This window comes from Ornithorhynchus anatinus, chromosome 11, assembly GCF_004115215.2.
Source record: "Ornithorhynchus anatinus isolate Pmale09 chromosome 11, mOrnAna1.pri.v4, whole genome shotgun sequence".
NCBI classification, from domain to species: domain Eukaryota; kingdom Metazoa; phylum Chordata; class Mammalia; order Monotremata; family Ornithorhynchidae; genus Ornithorhynchus; species Ornithorhynchus anatinus.
The window spans coordinates 47,364,685-47,389,742 of record NC_041738.1 but is presented as its reverse complement, the minus strand read 5'-3'; the positions used below and the strand labels follow the sequence as shown (position 1 = coordinate 47,389,742).

General features: G+C 44.0%; 2 protein-coding genes across 3 annotated transcripts in view; one reads left to right on the top strand and one right to left on the bottom strand.

Moving 5' to 3' along the window:
- The window catches only part of COTL1 (coactosin like F-actin binding protein 1), a 37,942-nt gene extending 18,977 nt beyond the window's left edge, over positions 1-18,965 (bottom strand). The window contains exons 1-2 of the mRNA XM_001510276.6: positions 18,661-18,965; positions 18,215-18,297 (exon numbers count right to left, since the gene is read on the bottom strand). Coding sequence (XP_001510326.1) covers positions 18,215-18,297; positions 18,661-18,737 — 160 coding nt within the window. The 5' untranslated portion in view covers positions 18,738-18,965. The remainder of the gene's footprint in view (positions 1-18,214; positions 18,298-18,660) is intronic.
- Positions 18,966-19,767: 802 nt separating this feature from the next.
- Positions 19,768-25,058, top strand: part of KLHL36 (kelch like family member 36) — a 36,305-nt gene continuing 31,014 nt past the window's right edge. For both annotated transcript variants that reach the window (XM_007671650.3, XM_029075419.2), the window contains exons 1-2: positions 19,768-20,254; positions 22,172-22,278. The gene's annotated coding sequence lies outside the window, so the exon portion shown is untranslated. The remainder of the gene's footprint in view (positions 20,255-22,171; positions 22,279-25,058) is intronic.

Below are 25,058 nucleotides of genomic sequence, written 5' to 3'. Positions count from 1 at the left end.
CAACCTGAGACATTATAACAAACACAGATTGCTTAAGGCTCTTCCAGTCTAAGAGCCACCATATGTTTCAAGACAACCCCATCATCTGGGTAATGAAAGAAAACCATAAAGTCATGAGATTGGGTGGGGCAGGGTAATAATAACGATGGCATTTGTTAAACACTTACTGTGTGCCTGAGCACTGTTCTAAGCACTGGCGTAAATATAAAGTAATCAGGTTGTCCCAAGTGGGGCTCACAGTCTTAATCCCCATTTTACAGATAAGTTAACTGAGCTACTGAGAAGCTAAGTGACTTACCCAAAGTCACACAGCTGTCAAGTGGCAGAGCTGGGATTAGAACCCACGACCTCTGACCCCCAAACCCATGCTCTTTCCACTAAGCCATGCTGCTTCTCTAAGGTAGGGTAAGAAAACTTACCTTTAAATGCAAAACATTGGGGCACATTCTGGAACTGCAAGCCAAACTAGCCAAACCCAGGGGACAGTGCAGCTAGTTCAAGGCATTATGCTCTTTGTAAGTGGTTACAACACGTTGGTATGAAGTGGTTTCAATATACATATTAACCAGTTCATGAGATCCGGGAGTGAGAGCCAAGCTGTGCAGCAGAGTGACTTCAGTGTGGAAGGCTAAGGGAGGTTTCTAATGGACCACCCAGTGTTCAGAGAATCTCTTCATTTTCTCCCACTCATGTGCACCCTGGGAGACCAAAACATGCTGATCAGGCCAAATTATACTGATGTTAAGGAGGACTGTGCCCCAGTGAGCAGTTGGTGGGGATTTGGAAAAAAAAATGAATATCTTGGAAGTCCTAAGAAATACAAACAGGCAAGAAATGAAAATAAAACTATGAAAATATTTTTAATTTTAATGAAAACATACTACTCAGACCTGCTGTCCTTCATGAAATAGAGTGACAGCAGGACACTGAGGTAAGCCCATATATAGACTAAGACTGAAATAAAGAACTCTAGGTTGATAATGAGGAAAAAAATATCAAAAAATGAAGATGAACGATGAAGAATGGGGGGCTGAGTAAAACCAGAGTCCTGAAGAATTAATGCAGCTTCCAAAGGGATCTACCTCACTAATAGCCAGAAAGGAGCATCTAGTAACTTTGAAAGAACCGGAATCAACAACATATTGGGGAAGTGAGTCTGATTTTTATGAATATACAGAGTCCCAGGCTACTGTATGCATTCACCTAAGGGAAGTCCTAGACTTTAAACAAGGATCCAAATCTCTTCTGAGGACAGAGCTGACTTCAGTGTAATAATAATAATAATAATTAGTGTTTAAGCACTTACTGTGTGCCAGGCACTGTACTATGCACTGGGGTAGAAATAAGGTAATCGGGTTGGACACAGTCCCTGTCCCAAATAGGGCTCACAGTCTTAATCCCTATTTTACAGATGAAGTAACTGAGGTCAGAGGTCTTAATCCCTATTTTACAGATGAAGTAACTGAGGTCAGAGGACTTCATCCAAGGTCACACAGCAGTCAGTCAAGTGACAGAGCCAGGATTACAGCCCAGGTCCTTCCGACGCCCAGGCAAGCTCAGTTGTGTTTGAGTGGGACAGTGTACAGCTTGATCAGTTGCTCCAAGCCCACAGTCATCCTGACTATTTGGGGGATAATGTCTCATCCTAGAGAAGGTCCTTCCTTACAGAGATCCCCAGAGCAACTCTTCCCACTCTTGACCTCCGCTGGTGCCACCAAGGGGCTAAAAATAGCTCTGGCTGGGTTTGAGGGTCATTGGCAGGATTCTGGGAAGGAGGGAGGGAGCCAATGTGGCTTGCCCAGTTTCCCTCCCACGTAAGCTCCTATGTGCAGGGATCATGTCTATCAACTCTATTGCATTGGTCTTTCCCCAGATGCTTAATACAGTGCTCTGCACCCAGTAAGTGTCCGTAATTTATAATTATATTAATATCTCTCTCCCCCTCTAGACTGTAAGCTTGTTGTGGGCAGGGAATGTGTCTGTTTATTATTGTATCGTACTCTCCCATCATGCACATAGTATATACTTGATAAATATGATGGATGATGGGAACTTGATTTTTTTTTTTTTTTAGTAAAAAGTGGCAACCCTCTGCAGTTAGGGGCAAACAGATCTTTTTGGCACACTATGGTCTAAAACTGGTAAATCCAGAACTAGCTTTCCTTGCCACAAGAGCCTTCAAAACCTCCCATAATGAGCTTTATTATTATTATTAATGTATTTGTTAAACGCTTACCATGTGCCAAACACTGTTCCAAGCGCTCGGGTAGATACAAGGTAAACATGTTGCCCCACGTGGAGCTCACAGTCTTAATCCCCATTCTACAGTGAGGTAACTGAGGCCTCAAGCAATTCAGTGGTTTGCCCAAGGTCACCCAGCAGACAAGTGGCGGAGCCGGGATTAGAACCCACTTCTTCACCCCACAAGCTCCGCTCCTCTGCCACCCACCTCCTCACTGTCCCCCGTTCTCACCTATCCTGCCGTCGACCCCCGGGCCACATCCTCCCGCTGTCCTGGAATATCCTCCCTCCTCACCTCTGCCAAACTAATTCTCTTCCCCTCTTCAAAGCCCTACTGAAAGCTCACCTCCTCCAAGAGGCCTTCCCAGACTGAGCTTCCCCTTTTCCCTCTGCTGCCTCTCTACCCCACCTTCACCTCCCGTCAACTAAGCCCCCTTTTCCCCCCTTTCCCTCTGCTCCTCCCCCTCTTCCTTCCCCTCCCCTCAGCACTGTGCTCGTCCACTCATTTGTATACATTTTATTACCCTATTTATTTTGTTAATGAGATGTACATCCCCTTGATTCTATTTATTGCTATTGTTTTAATGAGGTGTACATCCCCTTGATTCTATTTATTGCTATTGTTTTTGTCTGTCTCCCCCGATTAGACTGTAAGCCCGTCAATTGGCAGGGACTCTCTGTTGCCGAATTGTACATTCCAAGCGCTTAGTACAGTGCTCTGCACATAGTTAGCGCTCAATAAATGCTATTGAATGAATGAATGAATTCTTCTGACTCCCAAGCCCGGGCTCTTTCCACTAGGCCTTGCTGCTTTAGCTATTGAGACAAAGGCAGCCAAAGAATATCCACGATCCGAGTAGTCTGAAAGGTCAGAAATGCTGCAAATTCCACTGAATACACATTTCCAACAGTTCTGAGTCTATAAATGCTAGCTTGAAGAGTAAAAAGAAATACAGCAGGCGCCTGCCTGAAAATGAAGCTCTACTGCTATCAATTCTCACTTCAGCAAACAGTGGTTTGAAGGTCCACTCAGCTCTGCATCTATCACAAAGAGGCCTCGAAAAATTACACCTTTTAGAAGAAAACTGTCAACCCACTCGAGACTAGCTTGAAAACTAGCTTGATGTGAAACAGAGTTCAAAGCTGTGGAAGCTCGGGTCTTAGTTTTCATTGAAAAGGAATGGAAACAGAAGTATTTCCAGAAAAAATAAATTGCTGGATTGGTATTAGCATACCTGGGAATGATAGGCAGGTAGAAGAGAGCACCTTTTGCAACCATGGGTAGGGTTAACATGGATGAGATCACAGGTTTTGTTTCCTGATTTTAAACCCATCACATTAAGAAGTCTTCACAGGTTTAATAAGGCAAAATGTCATAGATCAAAAGAAGTATGAGTTACTCGTCCTGCAGCTGAAAGGTCAAATCTTCCCAACTGTTTTAAGTGATATGTAAATTTACTGTTGCTGAACAGCAGAGGTACAGTGTCCCAGTAGGAAGTTTGGAGAATGTTTGGCACTTAAAACAAGATCCACACTTTCTTTCAGGAAAAGCCTGGGTTCAGTGGCTAGTGATTAATTTTTCCAGTTCAAGTGTTTATAACTCCAAACAATAATTGAGGATGAACTTGATTTCTGATAAGATTGATTTTTCAAGTCAGAAGAGTTACATGAACTCTTGGGAAAAAGAAAATAGAGGGAACAATTTATGGTTTCCCCTCTTACCCAATTGCTTTGAACATTAGACTTTGAATATTGTTATTGGACATGGATATTATGGAGCCAGTGGCTAGATTTGGCAATCTGGAGTCCATTTAAAGAGAACTCAGAAAATCTCATTATCCTAAACCTATTTCCTAACAGAATGGGAGAATTTCATTCAGTTACAGCCAACACCCTAATGCTAAATATGCAAGGTCATTCACCTACAACACATGCTGTCTCCACTTTTCTGATAAGTGGTAATGTCATGTGGTGTCATAGGTCATGGAATTTCGAGCCAGTTTTCCCAATTTGAAGGTCTGCATATAAGACAAAGTTACTGACACCAAAGTGAGAAAGCCACCGAAATCAATATCCCAATGTTGTAAGATGTTCTCCATAAATCTAGTACTCCACATGTCTGTTCCCTCAGTAATCACTTAATGTTTGAAATGTGTTTCAACATTACCAAATTTGACAACCCTCAGAGTTTGCTTAGACTTGGAACACTGGTGGAGACGCAGATCCGTCAAACCCAAAGATCTGTGCTAGGTTTATGGTTTTTTGTTTTTTTTGGGGGGCAGAGGTGGGGAGGCAGGAGAGGAGGCAGGAGATGCCCTCACAAAGTACCCACCTTATCTAATAATGTTAAAGGCCCCAAACGGGCAGTGGATAAGAGGAACAGATGCAGCTTCAGGCTGCATGGGAGTCAGGAAGGAAGAAAAAATAAAAGGTGAGAGGGGCATTCTCTGGTCACTTGATCGCCATCACCCCATAAGGCTCAGAGAAAAGCCTTCTGGGTGTGGTCACCAGGCTGGAACCATTGTGGCCAAAGGGAGCACTAGCCCCTGACCAAATCTCTAGCCACCAGATGCAGCTTTGGGGCAACACTAGGGGCCTAAAGAAGCAGGGTCTGTGATGATCCAGCCCCAGCTGTAGCATCCACAGACCTCTGCTGTTTGGAGCCCAACCCCAAAGGCTTGTCCCCAGCTAGAGCGTTGCCCTTTCCCTTACTTCTGTAAGGCCTTAGGTTATGGAGGAGGAGGAAGAAGGGCCACTCTTTGAAGCACAGGTGTGAGTAGGGGCTCTCTGGGCTCCTTCCTGAGGGAACTACCTGGTCCCTCCCTGAACCCCCATTTACTTCAGTGATCACCCCAAGTCCCATTCCTCCCATACTTTCGTGTTCTTTTTCATGTTGAACTCCTTGTTTGTCCACCTTGCCTCCCCAAAAGATGATATGCTCTTTTTAACAAGATCTATGTCTAAACTCCAAAAACCCCATTATGCCTGGGAAAGTTCCAAGGACCCTGGGGGCACTAAAAAGGATTTGGAGGTGGTGGTGAACAGCAGACTACAATACAACTAGATATGGCTGTGATTAATCTGACTTAGCACCTTTAGTTTTCTATAACTACCATGTAACTGGAATTCGTTTCATTTTTTAGCAGTAGAACTGCTTCTTAAAGAACGTCACCTTCATTACTGTTTCCGGATGACATGTTTAGGAGCCAGGGAAAATCGGTGTTAAGAATCTTCCCAATAATTAGTCCTGCTGATTTTTCATATCTGTTCTTTCCATCCCCTCCCCCAAAGACAATGCAAAGTTGTTAGTCTACATTTTCTGTCAGCAGTCACATAAACCTCCACACTCAGGAAGCTCTTAGGAACAGGGTTCTAAACCCAGGTCTGCCACTTGTGTGCTGTGTGACTCTGGGCAAGTCACTTAATTTCTCGGGGCCTCTGTTTCCTCACCGGTAAACATGGATTCAATTCCTCTTCTCCCTCTTACTGAGATTATAAGCCGACATGGGACAGGGACCACATCCGACCTGATTATCTTGTATCTACCCTAGCTCTTAGCTCTGGGTTTGGCACAAAGTAAGCAAGCATTTAAAAAACACCACTATCAGTATGGAATTAATATCCCCGGCAGAGAAAATCTTGAGTCTGGGAGGAATTTCTACGGGGGTCATTGATTCCATCCCCTATCTTTAAGCAAGATTGCAAATAAACCAATCCAGACAATGAAGTTTCACCCAAAACACATTCACAGCTCACTGGGTCATATAATAATAATAGTATTTGTTAAACGCTTACTATGAGCCAGGCTGGGGTAGACACACCATCTACCCCACCATTATAAGTGCTGGGGTAGACACAAGCAAACCAGGTTGGACACAGTCCCTTGTCCTAGATGGACAACTGGATCAGAATAATGTTGCACCCCAAGGGAATCAGAGCCCTGCAGAATTCATTCCAAAGGAAGGTTGGATCCAAAGCTTTACAGCCTGGAATTTCATTTTGGCAGCCATTAAGTCTAAGGAAGTGGCAAATAACCTGATTATCTTAGATCTGCCCCAACCCTTAGCACAGTGCTTGGCATACAGTAAGCACTGAACAAATACCACATTTATCATTTTCCACCACTCAACATGGCTGTGGGTCTGGTAAATTGCAGGTTTCTCCAGCAGGGCAGAAACTTTGGACACCTTCCTGTTCCTTTTCTTACTGATCATCCTCCACTCAGAGGAGAGGAGTGTGGGCTGGGGCTGAGACAGGAAGTGACAAGTAGAAAAGGAAGGAATAGTAATTGAATGCCCACTGGATGCAAAGCCTAGTACCAAGTGTTTGGGGCATAAGTGGATTTTTGACCCCATCACTGAGTTTGGCACAAGGAAGAGGAAGCATCCACTGGTCAGTTGGTCAGTCAGTCATATTTACTGAGCACTTACTGTGTGCTGAGACTGTACTAAGCACTTGGGAGAATACAACAATACAGTAGACACATTCCCTGCCCACAGTGAGTTTATGGTCTAGAGGGGGAGACACAATAGAAATAAATACATAAATTACATAAATAGTAAAAACCCACTAGTGATGGAGGCTTGCTGCCTCACTTCCTCTAATCTTCCAGTCCTATTCTCACAGACGCCATGGGGTTATGAGATGCCCCTCATTTAGGCTCACCCTTTTGTGATCTTGTTACCTTTTTGGTTTGGACTCCCAGCCTGTCTCCTCTTAGCTTCTGTGATGCTGATCCACTTAACTACCATTTCACTCAGTGAAAGCCACCAATTTTCCTTGCTGAAATGTCCCAGAAGAGCCCCATCTCTGTAAAGGGTATACTTAATCTACATATTATCCCAGAGTGTCTTCTACCCAGAAATCCACTTTGTTTGGAAAGGAAGTCTCCACATGCCCTGGCTCCAGCTCATACCACCTGCCTGTGCCCCAGGCTGAAGAAGTTGTCTTGGCATCCTCTGGACAGGCTTTCAAGGCTAGGTGGAACAGCAACAAGTCACTCAGGAAGAGAGCTCCCCACTGCTCTGAAGGGAAGGTTAATCTGAGATCCCTTTCTCCAGACACTGAAATTAATCAGATTGGGATTGATCCCGAATGCCTACATTAATAAGATTTATTTATAAGATATATAAAGTCCCATATATTTCTCCCACCCAGGAAATTAGTTCATACTTTGGCCCAAGCATTGAACTTTAAAAAAAAAAAGGAACAGGAAAAGGGGAAGTTCCACATATTTAACCTTTAAGATTTTAAATACAACAGAAAAAGAGGCAGAAAAAGAAAGCAATATACTTAGTTCCTGCTAATAATCTAATGTTTCATCTACACCCAGTTCCTGAGAGGTCTGATCTATGTGCTCTGTAGAAAAAGAATAAGTTGTCAAACAGGGAGGAACTTTCTTGTCCTCTTGAGTGTGTGAAAGGAAAGTAAGAGAAATCCTAACATCTTGCTAGTGGTAAACAAAGTGGGCTGTCAAGAGTATAACTAGAGCCCCAACAGCATGGAAGCCAGCTGGCTCACTTTTGGAAGCTGTTATGCGGGCCCAACCCATATATATTGTAACATCGTGAGCAGCTATGGCGACAGAGTGAGGAATAAAAATATTTGAGAAAAGAAAGTTCTCGTTCCTAAGAAAGAGGAACAGGGAAGGTTTTCTTTTGATGGTAGGGTGTTTCTTGGAGAGGAAGTTGAAATGAGAGAGTGATACTTAAATTGCCCTTTATGTTGACACCTCACCAAAAAGAGAGATCAAACTGTCTCCTTATTTAAAAGGGAGTTAAATGAAAGACACCATTTTCAAGAAGACACTTTTTGGATGAATTTCCATAGACTCCTAAAGCACAGGAGAAGTACTTTGTTAACGACTGCTCAGATTTTGATGAAACAGAAAACTGGGGACCAGATGGTCCTAGGGTAAAGGTTTTCCAACTGATTCTCCCTGACAGCCTTCCCTGCTCCACCCGCGAGGGCCCAGCCAAGGAGAAGGAGCCGAGCTCGGCAGACTCAAGCCCTCAGACAAAGGGAAATTTACAGGAAGTTACCGTAAGGAGGATTCGGTTTTGAAAGCTGTGGCAGAGAGCAGGAAAAAGGACAAAGAGCTTGGGAAAGAAAATAAGACAAAACAAAAACAAAAGACAAAACAAAACAAATACTCAGCTATTCATTTCTGAGGAAAATCACAGCTCCTCACCAAGCAGTATTACCAACACTACAGAGCTTGAACTGCCCACAAATATCAGGTCAATTGCCTTTTATTTTCTTTCATTCATCCCACAGAGAAACTTTATAGTTTCTCCCAACTATTAATTCCTGATTCTGATGCTTGGGTTTTCAGTCCGTTTTCCACAGCCTGCAGAAAGGCATCCAGATTTAGTGGATCAAGTACCGGGAAGTTAGTAACTAAGTCTGGGGTTCCATTGCTATGGATACCAGTTAACCCCTCCACATCCATGCAGCAATCTACGCACCCTTTTGGAAGAGTGATTTAGCATCACTTACCATTTACTAGAAAAGCCAAATGGCAGGGAAAAGTCAAAACAAAATACTGAAACAAACAACATTAACAAAAAAACAACACATCAACAAGCAGCAGGACAGCCTAGCGGCTAGAGCACGGGCCTCGGAGTCAAAGGACCTGGGTTCTAAACCCAGCTCTGCCACTTGGCTGCTGTGCGAGCTTGGGCAAGTCACTTCTCTGGGACACAGTTCCCTCATCTGTAAAATGGGGATAAAAAGACATGTGGGACAGGGACTATGTCTAACCTGATAAGCTTTTATCTACCCCAGCGCTTAGATCAGTGCCTGGCACATAATAAAAGCTTAACAAATACCATTAAAAAAGCAACAAACGAAAACATACACACACACACAAAACCCCAACTGACAAAGGAAGATGGCCAGGTAGTCAAAAGTTTTCCACTCCACCATCAGTGGGGGCCATTACACAACGGCTCCCTGATCTTAAGGAACAACCTGTCCCTGCACGGGTTAGTTGCAAACATTTTCCAATGCCTTGAATCTACATTTGGGGGGGGGGGGGGCTCATGATTTCCAGAAGAAATAGAATCTATGCAAATCCTGCAAAATTGCCAAATCCCATTAGTTCACAAGTACTGACTAAGAAGCAGAAACGAACCAAGTCGACAACCCATTCGGTAACTCTGTAGTCTGAAAACACCCAGTTTAGTCTGAAATTGCTAGCAGGCAGTTGAATTTGAATTTCAAAGCTACTCTGTGACATAACCACAAGTCCTGTGATATGGATATTAGGACCTTTTCCCACCCTTTGGGGTGGGGGGCGCGGAGAAACCCTTCAAAAGTCTAAACCATGTTTCTGGCTCCAAATTCGGGAATGCAGTCTTTTGTTTAGAGGTGTGCTGATGGCATGAAATGTTAAATACCAAATTCATGTGCCACCATCTTCAGAAACAGGCAACTGGACCGATGCCATCCGATGAAGCCTTACAGCTGCACTGGCAAGACAGACTGCTTAAAAGGCCTTGAATTAAGTCCTTGTATAATGTTGAGAAAGCTTATGAACAATCGCTCTGCCCCAAAGTAAACTTTGGACTGCCTCCCAAAGACAGTGCCACAAGAACAGCTTCAGACAGGCAGCGGGAACCAGCCAGGCAGCCATAGTTCCACGAGAGCAAGCACTACTCTTCCCCTTAGACAAGACATCGATGCTTTCTGGGTCCAGCTTAGTTCATATTATTCGTAGTAGTATTTATTAAGTGCTTATTATTTGCCAAGTGCACATAATACAAGATGAGTGGAGACAGTCCTTGCCCCATACGGGGCTCACACTCTAAAAGGCTGGAGAACAAGTACTCTTACAGATGAGGAAACTAAGAAACAGAGAAGTGACTTGCTCATGGTGACTTAGCAGTAGCGGAGCAAGGGACTCTTTATTCTCAGATCCAAGCTCTTCGCCCCAACCCAGGCACGCTAGCTCTTTAGAGGTAACAGACTGACATCGAGTTTCACATTTAAAATGGGGGTAAAAGAACATCCCATTTTCCAGACCAGGTCACCCCATCAGCCACTCTTAGCACTCCTATATGAACTGATTTATTCTTACACTTAAAAACAAAAAACAAAATAAAAACTTTTGTTGCTACCAATTGTATTTGTTTTTCCACTTGCACATATGCAAGCTGTGCCTGTCTCCTCTGTTAGATTGCAAATTTCCTGAGGGCAGGGACCAGGTGTTCTATTTCTTTATGCTGAGAAGCTCCTTCTCTAGACTGTAAACTCGCTGTGGGCAGGGAATGTGCTTATTGTTGTATTGTTCTCTTCCAAATGTCTAGTACAGTTCCCTGCACCCAGTAAGTGCTCAATAAATGATTGAATGATGCAATAAAAATTGTATTCTATAAACAGTAAGTGCTCATATTCAAGATATTTGCCATCTCTAAGCTGTACTCATTTACCATAAAGAACTCAATAACAATTATTGAATTCATTAAGCACTTACTACATACCACACATTGTGCTAAGAAATGGATTTGAAACAAGACGGTCAGATAGGACAGTCTCTGTTTCTAGGTTGCACACTTTATAAAATGGAAATATGTGGATATCCAGTGCACCCTCTTCCTTTCTGCCCCTGTAATGTAGCCTAGCAGACAAGTATAGAAAGCACATCAGCCAATAAAAATGTTTCGTAAGTCTATCCAAGCAATACTAAACCATTAATTGTCGGGGGCCTCTGTTGCTATGCAAAACTGCTAGAATGAAATCTACGCTAATGTGGGCTACATGAGAGACAAATAATTCAGTTTCTTATTCAAGTTCTGTGGAAACTGATAGGAAGTCATTTCCTTCTGTTCACAAGTAGTATTTTCATTTTATTTTCTCACACTCCCTGCAAAATTTTCTACTCTCTTACATCCTCTCCCATGGCATTTTAAGGAGGTGACCACCAAGGCTTTGTTGAAAGACAAACTGGTGTTACAATATCCTTTTGTGGGACAACCAGAATCTGGTCATTCCTTCCACACAAAAACATTTTCATCAGGATGATCTAGTCTTGTGGGTAAAGTGATGAGGTTAACATTGAGACTGGTTCTCATCATTTTGTAATACATTTTAGGTTTACAAGTTTTATTTGCCCAGTTAAACATGCCAAGGGATTTCTGAGATTTGAGTGCATTGTTCATCAATCAAAGGTATTTGAGCAGTTGCTGTGTGCAGAACACTATACTAAGCGCCTGGGAGGATGCAGCAGAGTTGTTAGACATGTTCCCCTGTCCACAAAAAGTTTACAGTCTTCAAGGGAAGACAGATACTAAAGTTACAGATAGGGGAAATGGCAGAGTATAAGGACATGGATATGAATATAAGTGTTGAGGGTGGAGTGAATATCAAAATGATTAAGATCGAAGTGCATGAGTAACACAAAAATGAAAAGGAATAGGGAAGGGAGGGATGACCTCTTGGAAGAGATGTAATTTTTGGAGAGTGTGAGACTCTTAAATATGAAGGTGGAGAGAGTTCCAGGCCAGAAGGAGGACATGAACAAGGGGTCGGCGGTGGGACTGACAAGATCAGGGTCCTGAGAGTAGGTTGGCATTAATAATGTTGGTATTTGTTAAGCGCTTACTATGTGTCGAGCACTGTTCTAAGCGCTGGGGTAGACATAGGGGAATCGGGTTGTCCCACTTGGGGCTCACAGTCTTAATCCCCATTTTACAGATGAGGGAACTGAGGCCCAGAGAAGTTAAGTGACTCGCCCACAGTCACACAGCCGACAAGTGGCAGAGCTGGGATTCGAACTCGTGAGCCCTGACTCCAAAGCCAGTGCTCTTTCCACTGAGCCACGCTGCTTCTCCAAAAGAAGCAGAGTGTGAAGTTTCATCAAATCAAGGATATTTAACAAGCGCTTACTTGACTAAACACTTGGGAGACGACAATACAACTGAGTTTGCAGACATGTTCTCTGCCTATGAAGAGCTTAGAGGGATAGACAGACATTAATATAAATAAATTACAGATATGTACATAAGGGCTGTGGGACTGAAAGCAGGGTTAATATCAAATATTCAATATGGATTGTGGCTTCTCATCCTCTTTAATAAAAAAAAAACCTGGGAAGATATCACTCATGCATATGGTTGTCAAACGAAAAAAAATCTAAGAGAGATACAGAGATCATCTTTGTTATCATGTCAATCTAGAATTTAAAAAGATACCTTTCATAACTGCCTAAAAAATAGCACTACTTTCGAAGAGTATTTATATTGTGCCGATTATTCCACTCGATATAATTCATGAATCAGATAAAACACTTACCCCTTGCTAGGCCTAACTCAGTACTCCACTTCAATAGAAGAGCCCTGGAGCCTTCTTACATCTCAATAATCCCTAGCATAAACTTCAGATTCCCTAACAGCATCGCCACCATCCTGACTACAAGTTCCATGAGCTGGTCCAGAATAGAAGCCTCCATTTCCTTCTATAGCTTGATGTCAATTCCAAATCTAGTCCCCCAAATCACTGTATTTTTAGATGTCCACTTTTCACTTTGCGCACAGGGATCTGGCAGTTTGGTGTGGGGGAATGGTAGGGGGAGCAGGAGGGTTGGAGAGAGGAGACAGAAGAGGATGAGGACTGAGAGTGGACAAGCTTCAGGGAGCGAGTATACCAGAAAGCCAACACTGGGGGTTTTCTCAGCCCTGCTGGGAAACTCAGATCACAGCAGATTCCTAGAGCAGATCCTAAATTGCATATATAGAGCTATTACTATGTGCCAAGTACTATGCTAAATTCTGAGCTAGATGCAAGGATATCACACCAAATACTCCCTTCTCACAATCTATAAATCTCGCAGGTACAAAATTGGCTAAAGTATGAACTCTGAATCTGGTTTATTTAGAAAAAGCAATTTTGTCTTTACCAACCATTTCTCAGTGTATGAAATTGAATGCTGTAAACCTGCAAGCCAGAAACAAGTCTATAACTCTCTAACAATTCTGAACACAAATTCTGTGCTTAGCAGAGCAGCGCTAAATAAAATTTAATCTGAGAGAAGGGTAAAAAAAACCATGGACTATTGGAAAGAGTTGCCTTGGGAGTCAGGGGATCGGTGTTCTAATCCTGGCTCTGCCACTTACCTTTTGTGTGACTTTGGGCAAGTCACTCCACTTCTCTGTACCTAATTTTTTTCCATCTGTAAAATGGGAATTAAATACGTTTTCTCCCTCCTACTTAGACTGAAAGCCAAAGTGGGACAGGGACTGTGCCCAATGTGATCATCTTGCATCTAGATAGTGCTTACTACAGGCTTAGCACGCTGTAAGCAGTTAAATACCACAATTATTAATAAATGTGCATTACTGACATCTAGGATGTTGTCTGTCTTGCCCTCTGGAAGTCTAGTTTTCAGTAAACAGATTGGTAGATGTTTAAAATCAAAATGTGGTTCAACGTCTTCAGTGATTGCCCTATCAACTAGCCTTATTTTCTTCTAAATATACATGTTTTGGGAATTAGAGAAATTCAATGCCTCTGCAATATTTAATTACATTTCTGTGGCTCTCAGGTTTGTGCAGCTGTGTTCCAGAATACTGTTGCCCTTTTTTCCCCTCAGCATATATGAGACTAATAAAATAACAGGGCTAATAGAGTAAACTAAGTGTCAGATGCTGAAGACTGGGATAAAAAATGCATAGAGTCAAAAGATAGTTTGATATATAGTTATGGCAGACAGTGGCAACAACTGGAGTGCATGGGTGGAAGTGGGAAAGTGTACTTGGAAAAAAAAGTTTGATTTATTTTCTCTAGGCCTGCATAAAGGCAAGCTTTACACTAAGCTCCTAACATTCATGGGTATGGAGCCACAGCTGAGGAAACCAAGTTGGTCCTGCTCAAGATGTGCTCACTGCTAATCAGATGGTCATAATGTCATCTCAGGTTCTAATAGCTGCTATCAGTCATTTATAGCCACAGGCCAAACAGGAGGCGGAAACAAGGAAGCAATCCTGGCTTGTCTGTTTTTAGTTCTACCAAGGCTCAATTGTAGCAAAAATCGCTATTCATTGAGACCATTTTCTCTTACTCTTTAAGTCCACACAGGAGAGAGCAAAGAGTACTCCATACCCTTTTCCTCTTCCCAACTGCAATGAAGTTCATTTGGTGCAGATGCTTGCAATGAAGATGATACAGGTGCTAGTGTTGGGGAAAGGGAATTCTTTTTGTACCTACTTCGGGGCTAAGTAGCAGCAGGATATGATACACAGAATTCCCAACCAGGATTCCAGGAGTCTGAAGGCCAGTGGGAGACAGAAAGAGCTCTTTGTTAAGAGGAAGACTAACAGATCCAAGATGAGAGATCTTTGGACCTTAGACCATATCTATCTCTCTCTATATAAGTGTATGTATATGAGAGGGAGAGAGAGAACACAAGTGGAGATATCTGGGTGAAGTGTCCCATCGCAAACAAGAGGCCTGAGGAAAGTTAGATAAGGTTAATACTCTTTTTCACTAGAGTTGGTGAGAATGCTTTTGCCTCATTGAGCATGAGGGGAAAGTTAGGATTTACCACAGTACTGCCGTAAATAGAAAAAATGAAAGCACCTGATTCTGGTACTTTTGCAAAATTGCTTGTTCACTAACATGTTTTAGCCAGATGATGATACAGGGTCTTTCTGGGCCCTTGTCTGGAACAGGAGAGGGGGATCTCAAGGCCACATCTACCAAAAACCCCTTAGGAAGTTATTTCCAACATTGCTCAATCCTTGGCATGTTTGAGCAAACCAAGCCTCAGAGATGTTACAGAACAGGAAGACACCAAGAACAATGCCCTCTGAGATACTAAAACTGTTTTCCCAGAAGTTAGTTATAAACCACATCCAAGAAGTGTCAGAAAGCCAGGGACTATCCCAAGGAAAACAGAATAGTAGAAAACAGAGCATGTGTAGAGTCCTCTCCCATTATCAATAATATTTACTGAGTTCCTACTGTGGGTAGAGCACTAAGTCTTTGGCAGAATCTGGTAGAATTAGTAGACACGATTCTTGCCCTTGAGGAGTTTAGTGTCTGGCAGGTGACAGATACTAAAATAAGTTATAGTTAGAAAGAAGTAATAAACTTAATCTGTAATTTTATTTATTTCTACTAATGTCCTTCTTCTCCCGAGTGTGAGCTTGTGGGCAGGGAATATCACTGTTTACTGTACTTTCTCAACTGCTTAATAAATACGATTGAATTTATTGAATGTTTAAGCGGTGCAGAAGAAGAATCTAAAAGGTAGGTTGGAAATCAATCTTGGAAGACCTCTTGGAGGAAATGGGATTTCAGAAGGGCCCTGAAGGTGAGGAGAACTGTGGGCTTTAGGATGTGAAGGAGAGGGTACTCCAGGCAGAAGGAAGGTTCTTGTCTGCCTGTCTCCCCCGATTGACTGTAAGCCCGTCAAAGGGCAGGGACTGTCTCTGTCTGTTGCCGATTTGTACATTCCAAGCGCTTAGTACAGTGCTTTGCACATAGTAAGTGCTCAATAAATACTATTGAATGAATGAATGAATGAATGAAAGGAAGGGCATAAGCTAGAGGTTGGGATAGGAGAGACAAGAACGAGACACAATGTATAAGTTAGTTTGGAAGGAATGAAGAGTGCAAGCTGTGATGTAGTGGGGAGCCCCGAAGGAATGTCTGACCAAATTATCTTATATCTTCCCCAGCTCTTGGTACAGTGTCTGGCGTGTAGAAAGTGTTAACAAATACCACGCAAGTTTTTGTTTAATGCAGTAAAGAATGGGCAACTATTAAAGGAGGGTGTTTTTTTAATGCCATCATAAGGCCTGATTTCAACCATTTTTCTTACACTTTAAAAGAAAGTCCCTAGATTTCTTTTCCCTACTTTCATGTCCCTGGGAGAATCTTTAAACTTAAACAAAATGTACATACTCCTCTCTGGGAATAACTTGGCCAGGTGCCAAAGGGCAGATCTTAGGCACATCAGAGAAGAGGAAGGTATGATTTTATTCAATAGCAGGAAGGGAAGGGAGAAGGTGCTACATTCATTCATTCATTACACACATTAACCCCTTCTCTACTCTAGTCTCCTTTTGGCTACCACTACAAAATAGAATCTCGCTTCAGGGATGAAGTGTCAGTTTCAAACCCAACTCAGTGAATATATTCCACCCAGTAATTCAAGCTGATGAAATCTGCCATTTGTAAGAGACAAGAACAGGACCTTCTGTCCCTTTGAAAATCCTTGTGACACCAAGTTATGTGAGTTTAAACAAGGCAAAGTTCTTTCTGAGCAGTATGAAAATACAAAGCAATTTGCACACCACATTGGGAGGGCTTTTAATAAGAGCAGCTTGAGAAGGAAACTATACACATGCTTTACATTAGCGTAACAGATGGCTTGGAAAGCAAAGCGGACTCCCAGTATGAAGCAGGCAGAGGTTTTCTGTTCCATGTCCCACTTTTACGTTGGCCCCCTGAAATATGAGGATCCCTAAGAACCCCCTGCCGACTTGTTCATCCCAAGCGCTTAGTACAGTGCTCTGCACATAGTAAGCGCTCAATAAATACTATTGAATGAATAAATACAACTCAGAGTTGCTCAGCACCCCACTGTCTTCCGAGTAAGAGACTTTTGCTAAACTTATCGAGGTGTGACCACAGGAAATCCAGAACAAGGAAGGAAATGCATTTTAAGACCATCCAGCTCAGCAATTTGGGAGAATTCTGCAGGCAGCCTTTGATATAAATCCCGATGAGGACAACGGCCAGTCAAACCCTCACCTTCCCCCACAGGACTGAGAAAGCAATGACCTCATTGCTGGAACCAATCTGACTTTTTTTGGATGATTGGAGAATATGACCTGCCTCCCCAACTCACACAGCACTTCCCAAAGGACGGGAGTGGAGGAAAGCTGCATTTTGCCAGGTCAGCACATTCAATGCCGCTGAGCATATCTGGAATTTGCTAACCACAGACCGGCAGAGAAGAAGAAGAAGAAGAAAAATTTTTACAGGTTGCACAGAATTTGGTGTTGAGCCTACCCTCTACTGGACAGCTCAGTTCATAACAGAGGCTCATTTTCTTTAAAGAGAAAAATCTAACCCCCTCACCCCTCTGAAGTGTGCCATACACATAACCCTCAAGTAGCCCCCAGAAAAGTTCCCGAGGCACTTCTACCGAATACTGGGAATCCTTCTAGGACAGGCCAGAACAAGGAAAGAGATGCATTTTATGACCATCCAAGCTAAGAAATTTGGGGGAATTTTGGTAAAAATAACTAAACGTCTTTTGGCTTCCTCCTTTGACACTTTGGGAAGTACCTAATACACTTTCAGAAGTACCGTGTCTTGCACACTTTTGTCATTTTGAAATTTGCTTGAAAAGTGAAGTACACTAAGCAGAAGAACACCGATGATTTACCCGTATTTAAAATGGCTTACCTTGATTCTTAGTTTAGTGTTACCGCCAGTCACAACTTCTTCAAACTAATATGGGATATTTTACGGGTGAGTTGAAGTTCTCTTCCACCCCACCCACCAAACAGGTGCTACATAATAATATAAACTAGTAGCAAAAAAAGTTATTGTGCCTAGGAGGAAGATATGAATAGAGATGATAGACTACTTCAGCAGTAGGACCCAATTAAAACTATTCCCTGCCGACCAAAAAAAAAAAAAGTTTTCAGACGGTGTATTCGCCAGTCGTGATTAGAAAGCTTCTTGGCTTCAAAAAGTATTGTTTTAGGATTCAGGGAACCTCAGATCCGGTCCCAGCATGAGGAGGTCAAAAATCATACGGTCATACTTAATGCGCGCCTACTACGTGCAGGCAAGCACTGTGCTAAGCGCTTGGGAGAGTACAACACAACAGAATTAGCAGACACATCCCCTGCCCCTAATGAGCCATGAAAATGAGTTATACTCCAGCTTTGAATAACGGGTTACTAAAACGTGACCCTCAATCCATTACATAAACAAGGAATTAGGTGGGACTTACCTGTACATTCCTTTATAAATCCTTGGTATTCCGTTCCTTGATCTCCAGGGACAATGGTGGAACCGTCATACTTAAAAGTCACCCTTTAGGAAGTGGGGAGGGGAAAATAATCAAATATTTGTGTTTCAATGGGGAAAGTTCTTCCTACCGGAACTTAAGGTAACTGAGAAGCGGGGTCACACAGGTAAAACGGAGAGGCTTAACTTCGACTAGGGGGCCGAAATCAAGTAAGCGGATGCCCGGGAATTGACTTTAATCCAACGAGGTTAATAGCGATTTAAAAAATGCCTCTATTTCAGTTATCGGAGGGAGTGGCGACGTATACCTGTTAAGGCCATCGCTAGGTCCCCTTCCCCACCCCCGCCCGAGGGTGAACCGTGCGACCGTGCAAGCTGCGGCTGGGGGAAGGAGAGCCTCTGGAAGGCGGGCCAAGCATCCACACTCACCAGATGACATCTGTGCCATCGTCTCTTACGAGATTGTAGGCTTCTCTGCATGCTTCTTTGTCGATTTTCGTTGCCATTTGCTTGACGGAATCGAGAGGCGAGGAGGAGGAGGAGGAAACCGAACCGACTCCGGGGCTGCAAACCTCAGGGATCCGGACTGCGCACAAGCTTCATAAAGATCCGAAAGGAGAGAGATGCTGAATGAGCGAGAGAGAAAGAAAGAGAGAGGGGGTAGGGAGCGAGCTTTGTGCCTCTCTGTCCGCTGCAGAGGGTTGGAAGGGGTTGCTCCCTGCCTACTAAATGACCAGGGGCGGGAGGGAGGAGAGGAACTTAACCTCTCCACTGCCGGGCCGCACCCCGCCGGCCTCAGCTGGGCTGCTTTTCGGCCCGGCTATTGGTCCCGAGCCCCGAGGAGGGGGTGCGGGGGGACAGGGAAGGGGAGGTGCACCCGCCTTTCATTTAACTTCTGCCAATCAAAACGAAAAGTCGTTCAGCAACACCCCTTTCCGCTTCAGGAAGATGGTTTTAACCTTTCTCTTCCCCCACCCCCCACTTCTTCTCCCTCCCTTTCTTCCTCTCCCTCCCCCTCTTTCTCTTTTTCCCCCCTCTCTTCTTCCCCCTTCTCTTCTCTCCCTCCCCCCGTCTCTCCCCTCCTTCTCTTCCCCCTTTTCTCTCTCCCTCCCCCTTTTCTTTCTCTTCCCCCCTTTCTCTCTCCCTCCCTCCCCCCTTCTCCCTCCCTCCCTCTCTTCTTCCCCTCTCTCTTCCTCCCATCCTCTCCCTCCCTCTTCTTCTCCGTCCCTCTCCTTCCCCCTTCTTCTCCGTCCCTCCTCTTCCCTCTCTTTCTCCCCCTTCTTCTCCCTCCCTCCTCTTCCCTCTCTTTCTCCCCCTTCTTCTCCGTCCCTCCTCTTCCCTCTCTTTCTCCCCCTTCTCCCTCCCTCCTCTTCCCTCTCTTTCTCCCCTTCTTCTCCCTCCCTCCTCTTCCCTCTCTTTCTCCCCCTTCTTCTCCCTCCCTCCTCTTCCCTCTCTCCCTCCCCCTTCTTCTCCCTCCCTCCTCTTCCCTCTCTTTCTCCCTCTTCTTCTCCCTCCCTCCTCTTCCCTCTCTCCCTCTCCCCTTCTTCTACCTCCCTCTCTCCGTCTCTCTCCTCCTTGTCCCTCTCCCCTTTTTTAAAATAAATTCCCTTCTCCTGCAAAGCATTACTGGGATTTCCATATCGGTGATGCAACGGGGTGATGAGAGCGGAGGAAATGCTGGAAAGGGAGCTAGATCTTTTTTTTTTCTTTTTCAGAATTCCCATTGTCTTCGGATGGCGAGGCTTCCGGAGACTCTGAAAATCCAATTCTGAGCTTGTAGGATGAGTGGGGGGAAAGCGAGCCGCTATACTTAACATCGTCCCCCGAGACAGACAGAGAGACAGACAGACAGGGATAAAACGGTGAAATCCAAAAAGAGGGGGCCGGGGCAAAACCCTGCTTTACTGTGCCATCCCAAGGTGAAAGAGCTGTCCTGCGGTTTCTGGAAAAGAAGAAAGGGGGACGAGATGTAAAGATAGTCGACAGTGTGGGAGGCGACATTAGAAGGAGCTTCTTGGCCCAGGTAGGCGATCCGAAAGGTGTTTTGTTTCAATCAATCAATCAATAAATCAATGGTATTTATTGAATGCTTATAAGTGCAGAGCACTATACGAAGCGCTTGGGAGAGTAAACACAACAGAATTGGCAGACCCAATCCCTCCCTGTCCATAACGATCTTACAGTCCAGAGGGGGAGGCAGACATTAATGTGAATAAATGAGTAATCTCTTGCTTGGTTCGCAGTAGAAGATGAAAGGGTGTGACTGAACGAAGGTCAGTGTTTTACACCAAGAGCCCCATGGAGGCAAAGCTGCTGATAAGGGAGAAGTTTCTGGGCTGTATAGGGTGGTGCACTGTCAAAAGATGTGGGTAGATAGGGTGTAGGTTTGCATGTTGCGTGAAGGTGAACTTGTACTTCCGCTGCTCAGGGTTATCCTCCCGTCCAGTTTGATTTCCTGCTGGATGATTAGAAAAGTGGCAGTTCCTCAAGCTTGTTTCCAGTTTGATCTCTTTTTTCTCAACGAAAATCCTAGATGAACCTCTTTTTATGGCATTCGCTAAGTGCTTACAATGTGCCAGGCACTGTACTAAGTGCTGGGGTAAATACAAGCTAACCCTGTCCCACACGGGGTTTACAGTCTTAATCCCCGTTTTGCAGAGGAGGTAACTGAAGCACAGAGAATTGAAGTGCTCTTGACTCTAGACTGTAAACTTGAGTCCTCTAGAGGGTAAGCTAGCTGTGGGCAGGGAAATTGGTTATTTTTGTACTGTACTTTCCCAAGTAGTTAGTACAGTGCTCTACGTACAGTAAATGCTCCACAGAGTCTGCCCATCACACCCTAGCTAGGTGCCTTAAGACAGTTAACTGGCGTGCATAAATTCACACTCGGATCTGAACTGCTTTAGTTACCAGATTCCAACTCTGCATCCAAATCCTCTGATTGCACCTCAATTCCTCTGTACACAAGAGGTGGATTGGGTGTCTACAGTTTTAAGCCCGAACAAGTATGCCTGACTCTGAGCACTGACCTTGGGGGAACAACCCAAAAAACCAAAAACCCAACAACTCAGAAGTGAGTTATAGATTTGCTCCTGCAATTTTGACATGTTACAAAATGCTAAAGAAACCACAGTGGTTTTAGGCGACTACAATCGGGATAATATAAAGTATCTTGTGATTTTAGTGTTCTCAATCACTTTTTGCTTCTGTGTAGAAAAGCAGCATGGCCTAGCGAATGACCATGGGCCAGGGAGTCAGAGGACCTGGGTTCTAATCTCAGCTCCTTCATTTGTCTGCTTTGTGACTTTGGGCAAGTCACTTAACTTCTCTGGACCTCAGCTCCCTCATCTGCAAAATGGGGGTTCGCTACCTGATTTCCCTGCTACTTAGCCTGTGAGCTCCTTGTCGAACATGATTATCTTATACCTACTCCAGTGTTAGCACAGTGTTTGGTACATAGTGCTTAACAAATACCATTATTATTGTCATTATTATTGTTATTATCTTTCAGATATAGACTGTGGTCAGGGATTGTATCTATATCTCGGTTCTGTCGTATTCTCCCAAGTGCTCAGTACAGTGATCTTGCGTACAGTGAGCACTCAAATATTGTTGATCACATATGATGTGTTCAATAAATATCACTGATTGATTTCCAAGGAACGCATGCATGATGCCTTGGAATGAGTAATAATTGATGGCAGGTCTCCATAAAGGAAGCTGATTTTACTCATTTCTTCTGAGTAGAAAGAGTGTGTTGGGGCATTAGATATGTTGCATGTCGATTAAACCATTTTGAGCCAAAATACAATTTGACTCATAGAAATATACACACTTTAAAAATTATATACAGAACATGCTTGTGCAGGCCTGTTCTCAATTACAGATGTCTGTGTCTAAAATAAAATTGAAAAGCTTCATCTTTGATTTATCTTTTAAGGTTTGTGACCTGGATTCTACATCTCTTTCTCCGTGAGAAAATGTCACACCTCCTTAGTAATCAGCAGTTTCTGGTAACAACATAACCCTGAACTGACTTCTTAAAAGGTAAGTTGAAAAGTTGGTAGTAGTCTAGAAGTTGATGCCCAGGTTACTGGCAGAATATTCATTCATTCATTGATTCAATAGTATTTATTGAGCGCTTACTATGTGCAGAGCACTGTACTAAGCCCTTGGAATGTACAAATCGGTATCAGATAGACAGTCCCTGCCCTTTGATGGGCTTACAGTCTAATCGGGGGAGACAGACTGACAAGAACAATGGCAATAAATAGAATCAAGGGGAAGCACATCTCATTAAAACAATAGCAAATAAATAGAATCAAGGTGATGTACATCTCATTAACAAAATAAATAGGGTAATGAAGATATGTACAGTTGAGCAGACAAGAACAGTGCTGAGGGGATGGGATGGGAGGGGGGAGGAGCAGAGGGAAAGGGGAATATCCTGTACCATACACTGGGAATGTTGAACCTCTTGGTATGGAGAGCATATTCACTGTCACCATAGCTCTGTGAGGAAGGTAGCTTCAAATAAGGCTAGGAAAACAGTCACCATATCTTCAATAATGACGGAATATTTTGCTCTGACTAGAAGAGCAGATCTCTTACCTCATCTCTATTTCACACCTTAAAGCTATGCTTATCGTGGCCACTGAAAGCGCTCATTAATACTAGTGGCTCTGCCCACTCAGAATTAACAAACATACACTACCTTATGCACGTTGCATTGGGTTTTTTTAATGGCATTTGTTAAGTGCTTACTAAATGCCAATCACTGTACTAAGCACTAGGGTAAGTGCAAGATAATCAGGTTGGACACAGTCCATGTCCCACATGGGCCTCACAAGCCTTAGTCTCCATTTTACAGAGGACGTAACTGAGGCAAAGACAACTGAAGTGACATGTCCAAAGTCACACAGCAGACGAGTGGCAGAGCGGGGATTAAAACTCAGGTCCTTCTGACTCCCAGGCCCATGCTCTATCCACTAGGCCACGAAGGTAATCATCTCATATGCAACTTTACGAAGAAATCCACAGAACAGAAAATCTGTCACAGAGTGGCCGGTGACCACCTGCCTGACTTCTGACCCATTGCATTCCCCTCCCAGGGCCTTGAAAACACAGGCTCCCCTTTCTAGCCATGGGACGCGACAGTAGGAGCAAGGCATAGCGAGACAGGGTGTTTAAGAGAAACCTACCTTTCGTCATGGCTCAGTGGAAAGAGCACGGGCTGGGCGGGGGAGGGGGTCAGAGGTCATGGATTCAAATCCCGGCTCCGCCACTTGTCAGCTCTGTGACTTTGGGCAAGTCACTTAACTTCTCTGTGCCTCAGGTACCGTAGAGAAACAGCGTGGCTCAGTGGAAAGAGCATGGGCTTGGGAGTCAGAGGTCATGGGTTTGAATCCCAGCTCTGCCACTTGTCAGCTGTGTGACTGTGGGCAAGTCACTTAACTTCTCTGTGCCTCAGTTACCTCATCTGTAAAATGGGGATTAAGACTGTGAGCCTCACTTGGGACAACCTGATTACCCTGTATCTACCCCAGCACTTAGAACAGTGAGAGCTGCCAACATTACTGTAATCCCGTCAATGGGCAGGGACTGTCTCTATCTGTTGCCGATTTGTCCATTCCAAATGCTTAGTACAGTGCTCTGCACATAGTAAGCGCTCAATAAATACTATTGAATGAACAGTGCTCTGCACATAGTAAGCGCTTTACAAATACCAACATTATTATTATTATTATTACCGCGTCTGTAAAAATGGGCATTAAGACTGTGAGCCCCACGTGGGAGAACCCGAGCACCTTGGATCCTGCCCAGTGCTTAGACAGTGCTTTGCACAGAGTAAGCGCTTACAAATGCCATTATTAGTAGTATCATATAGACATCTGGTACTGGCTGGGGACCTTGGGGAAAACTGCCTGCCAACGGGCATCACTGTAAACGTGGCTCTGCTTTTCCAGTTCAGAAAAGCCTGTGGGGACACTTTCTGCCTATCAGAGGGCCCTCTGCAAAGAGCCAGCCGGCTCTCCATTTCATTAGAGGGGCCCCCCTTCAGGGTTTTGTCATTCAAACCTCACCAGCTCGCACTCAGACCAAGCTGCAGACCCCTTGCAACTTTGAAGCCCCCTTTCGTCCACTCCCAAGTCTACAACTATCCAGGATGGTGTTTAGCCGTTAAAGACACTCTCCCTTTCACTGTGGGTTGTTTTGCAAGAAAAATGGGGCTTCGAGGTTCTGAAATGTTGACCTCGTTAAGGTTCATTTTTTCTCCCACCAGTTTTATTGTTTGTAAGCTCATCGTGGGCAGGGAATGTTTCTGTTTATTGTTATATGGTACTCTCTCAAGCGCTCAGTACGGCGCTCTGCACACAGTAAGCGCTTGGTAAATACAACTGAATGAATGGAAGGAATGAATCACAAGATTCCCTGTGATCAGAAAGGCCATGTCGCCTCTGCCATCCTCTTTCTCGTATGTCATTCTTTTCAAGGCCATCAACTCTCTCTGCTGACTGAGCCAACATTTCAGGAAAACAACCTCTCCTGACAGGAAGTGCCTCTTATAAGTCCAGAGAGGAAGCCAGTTTGCAGAAGTGTTAGCTCAGCAGACTAGAAGACTGGGCCTCCATGACCAAACTGACATGGAATGTGATTGGGAGCAGAAATGGCTGAAACATTCCAGTTTGGTTCCACCTCCTCTGAGAAGGGGGAGTATTCATTCATCCAATTCAATCGTATTTACTGAGCGCGGACTGCGTGCAGACCATTGTACCAAGTGCCTGGAAAGTACAATTTGGCGACAAATAGAGACAATCCCTACCCAA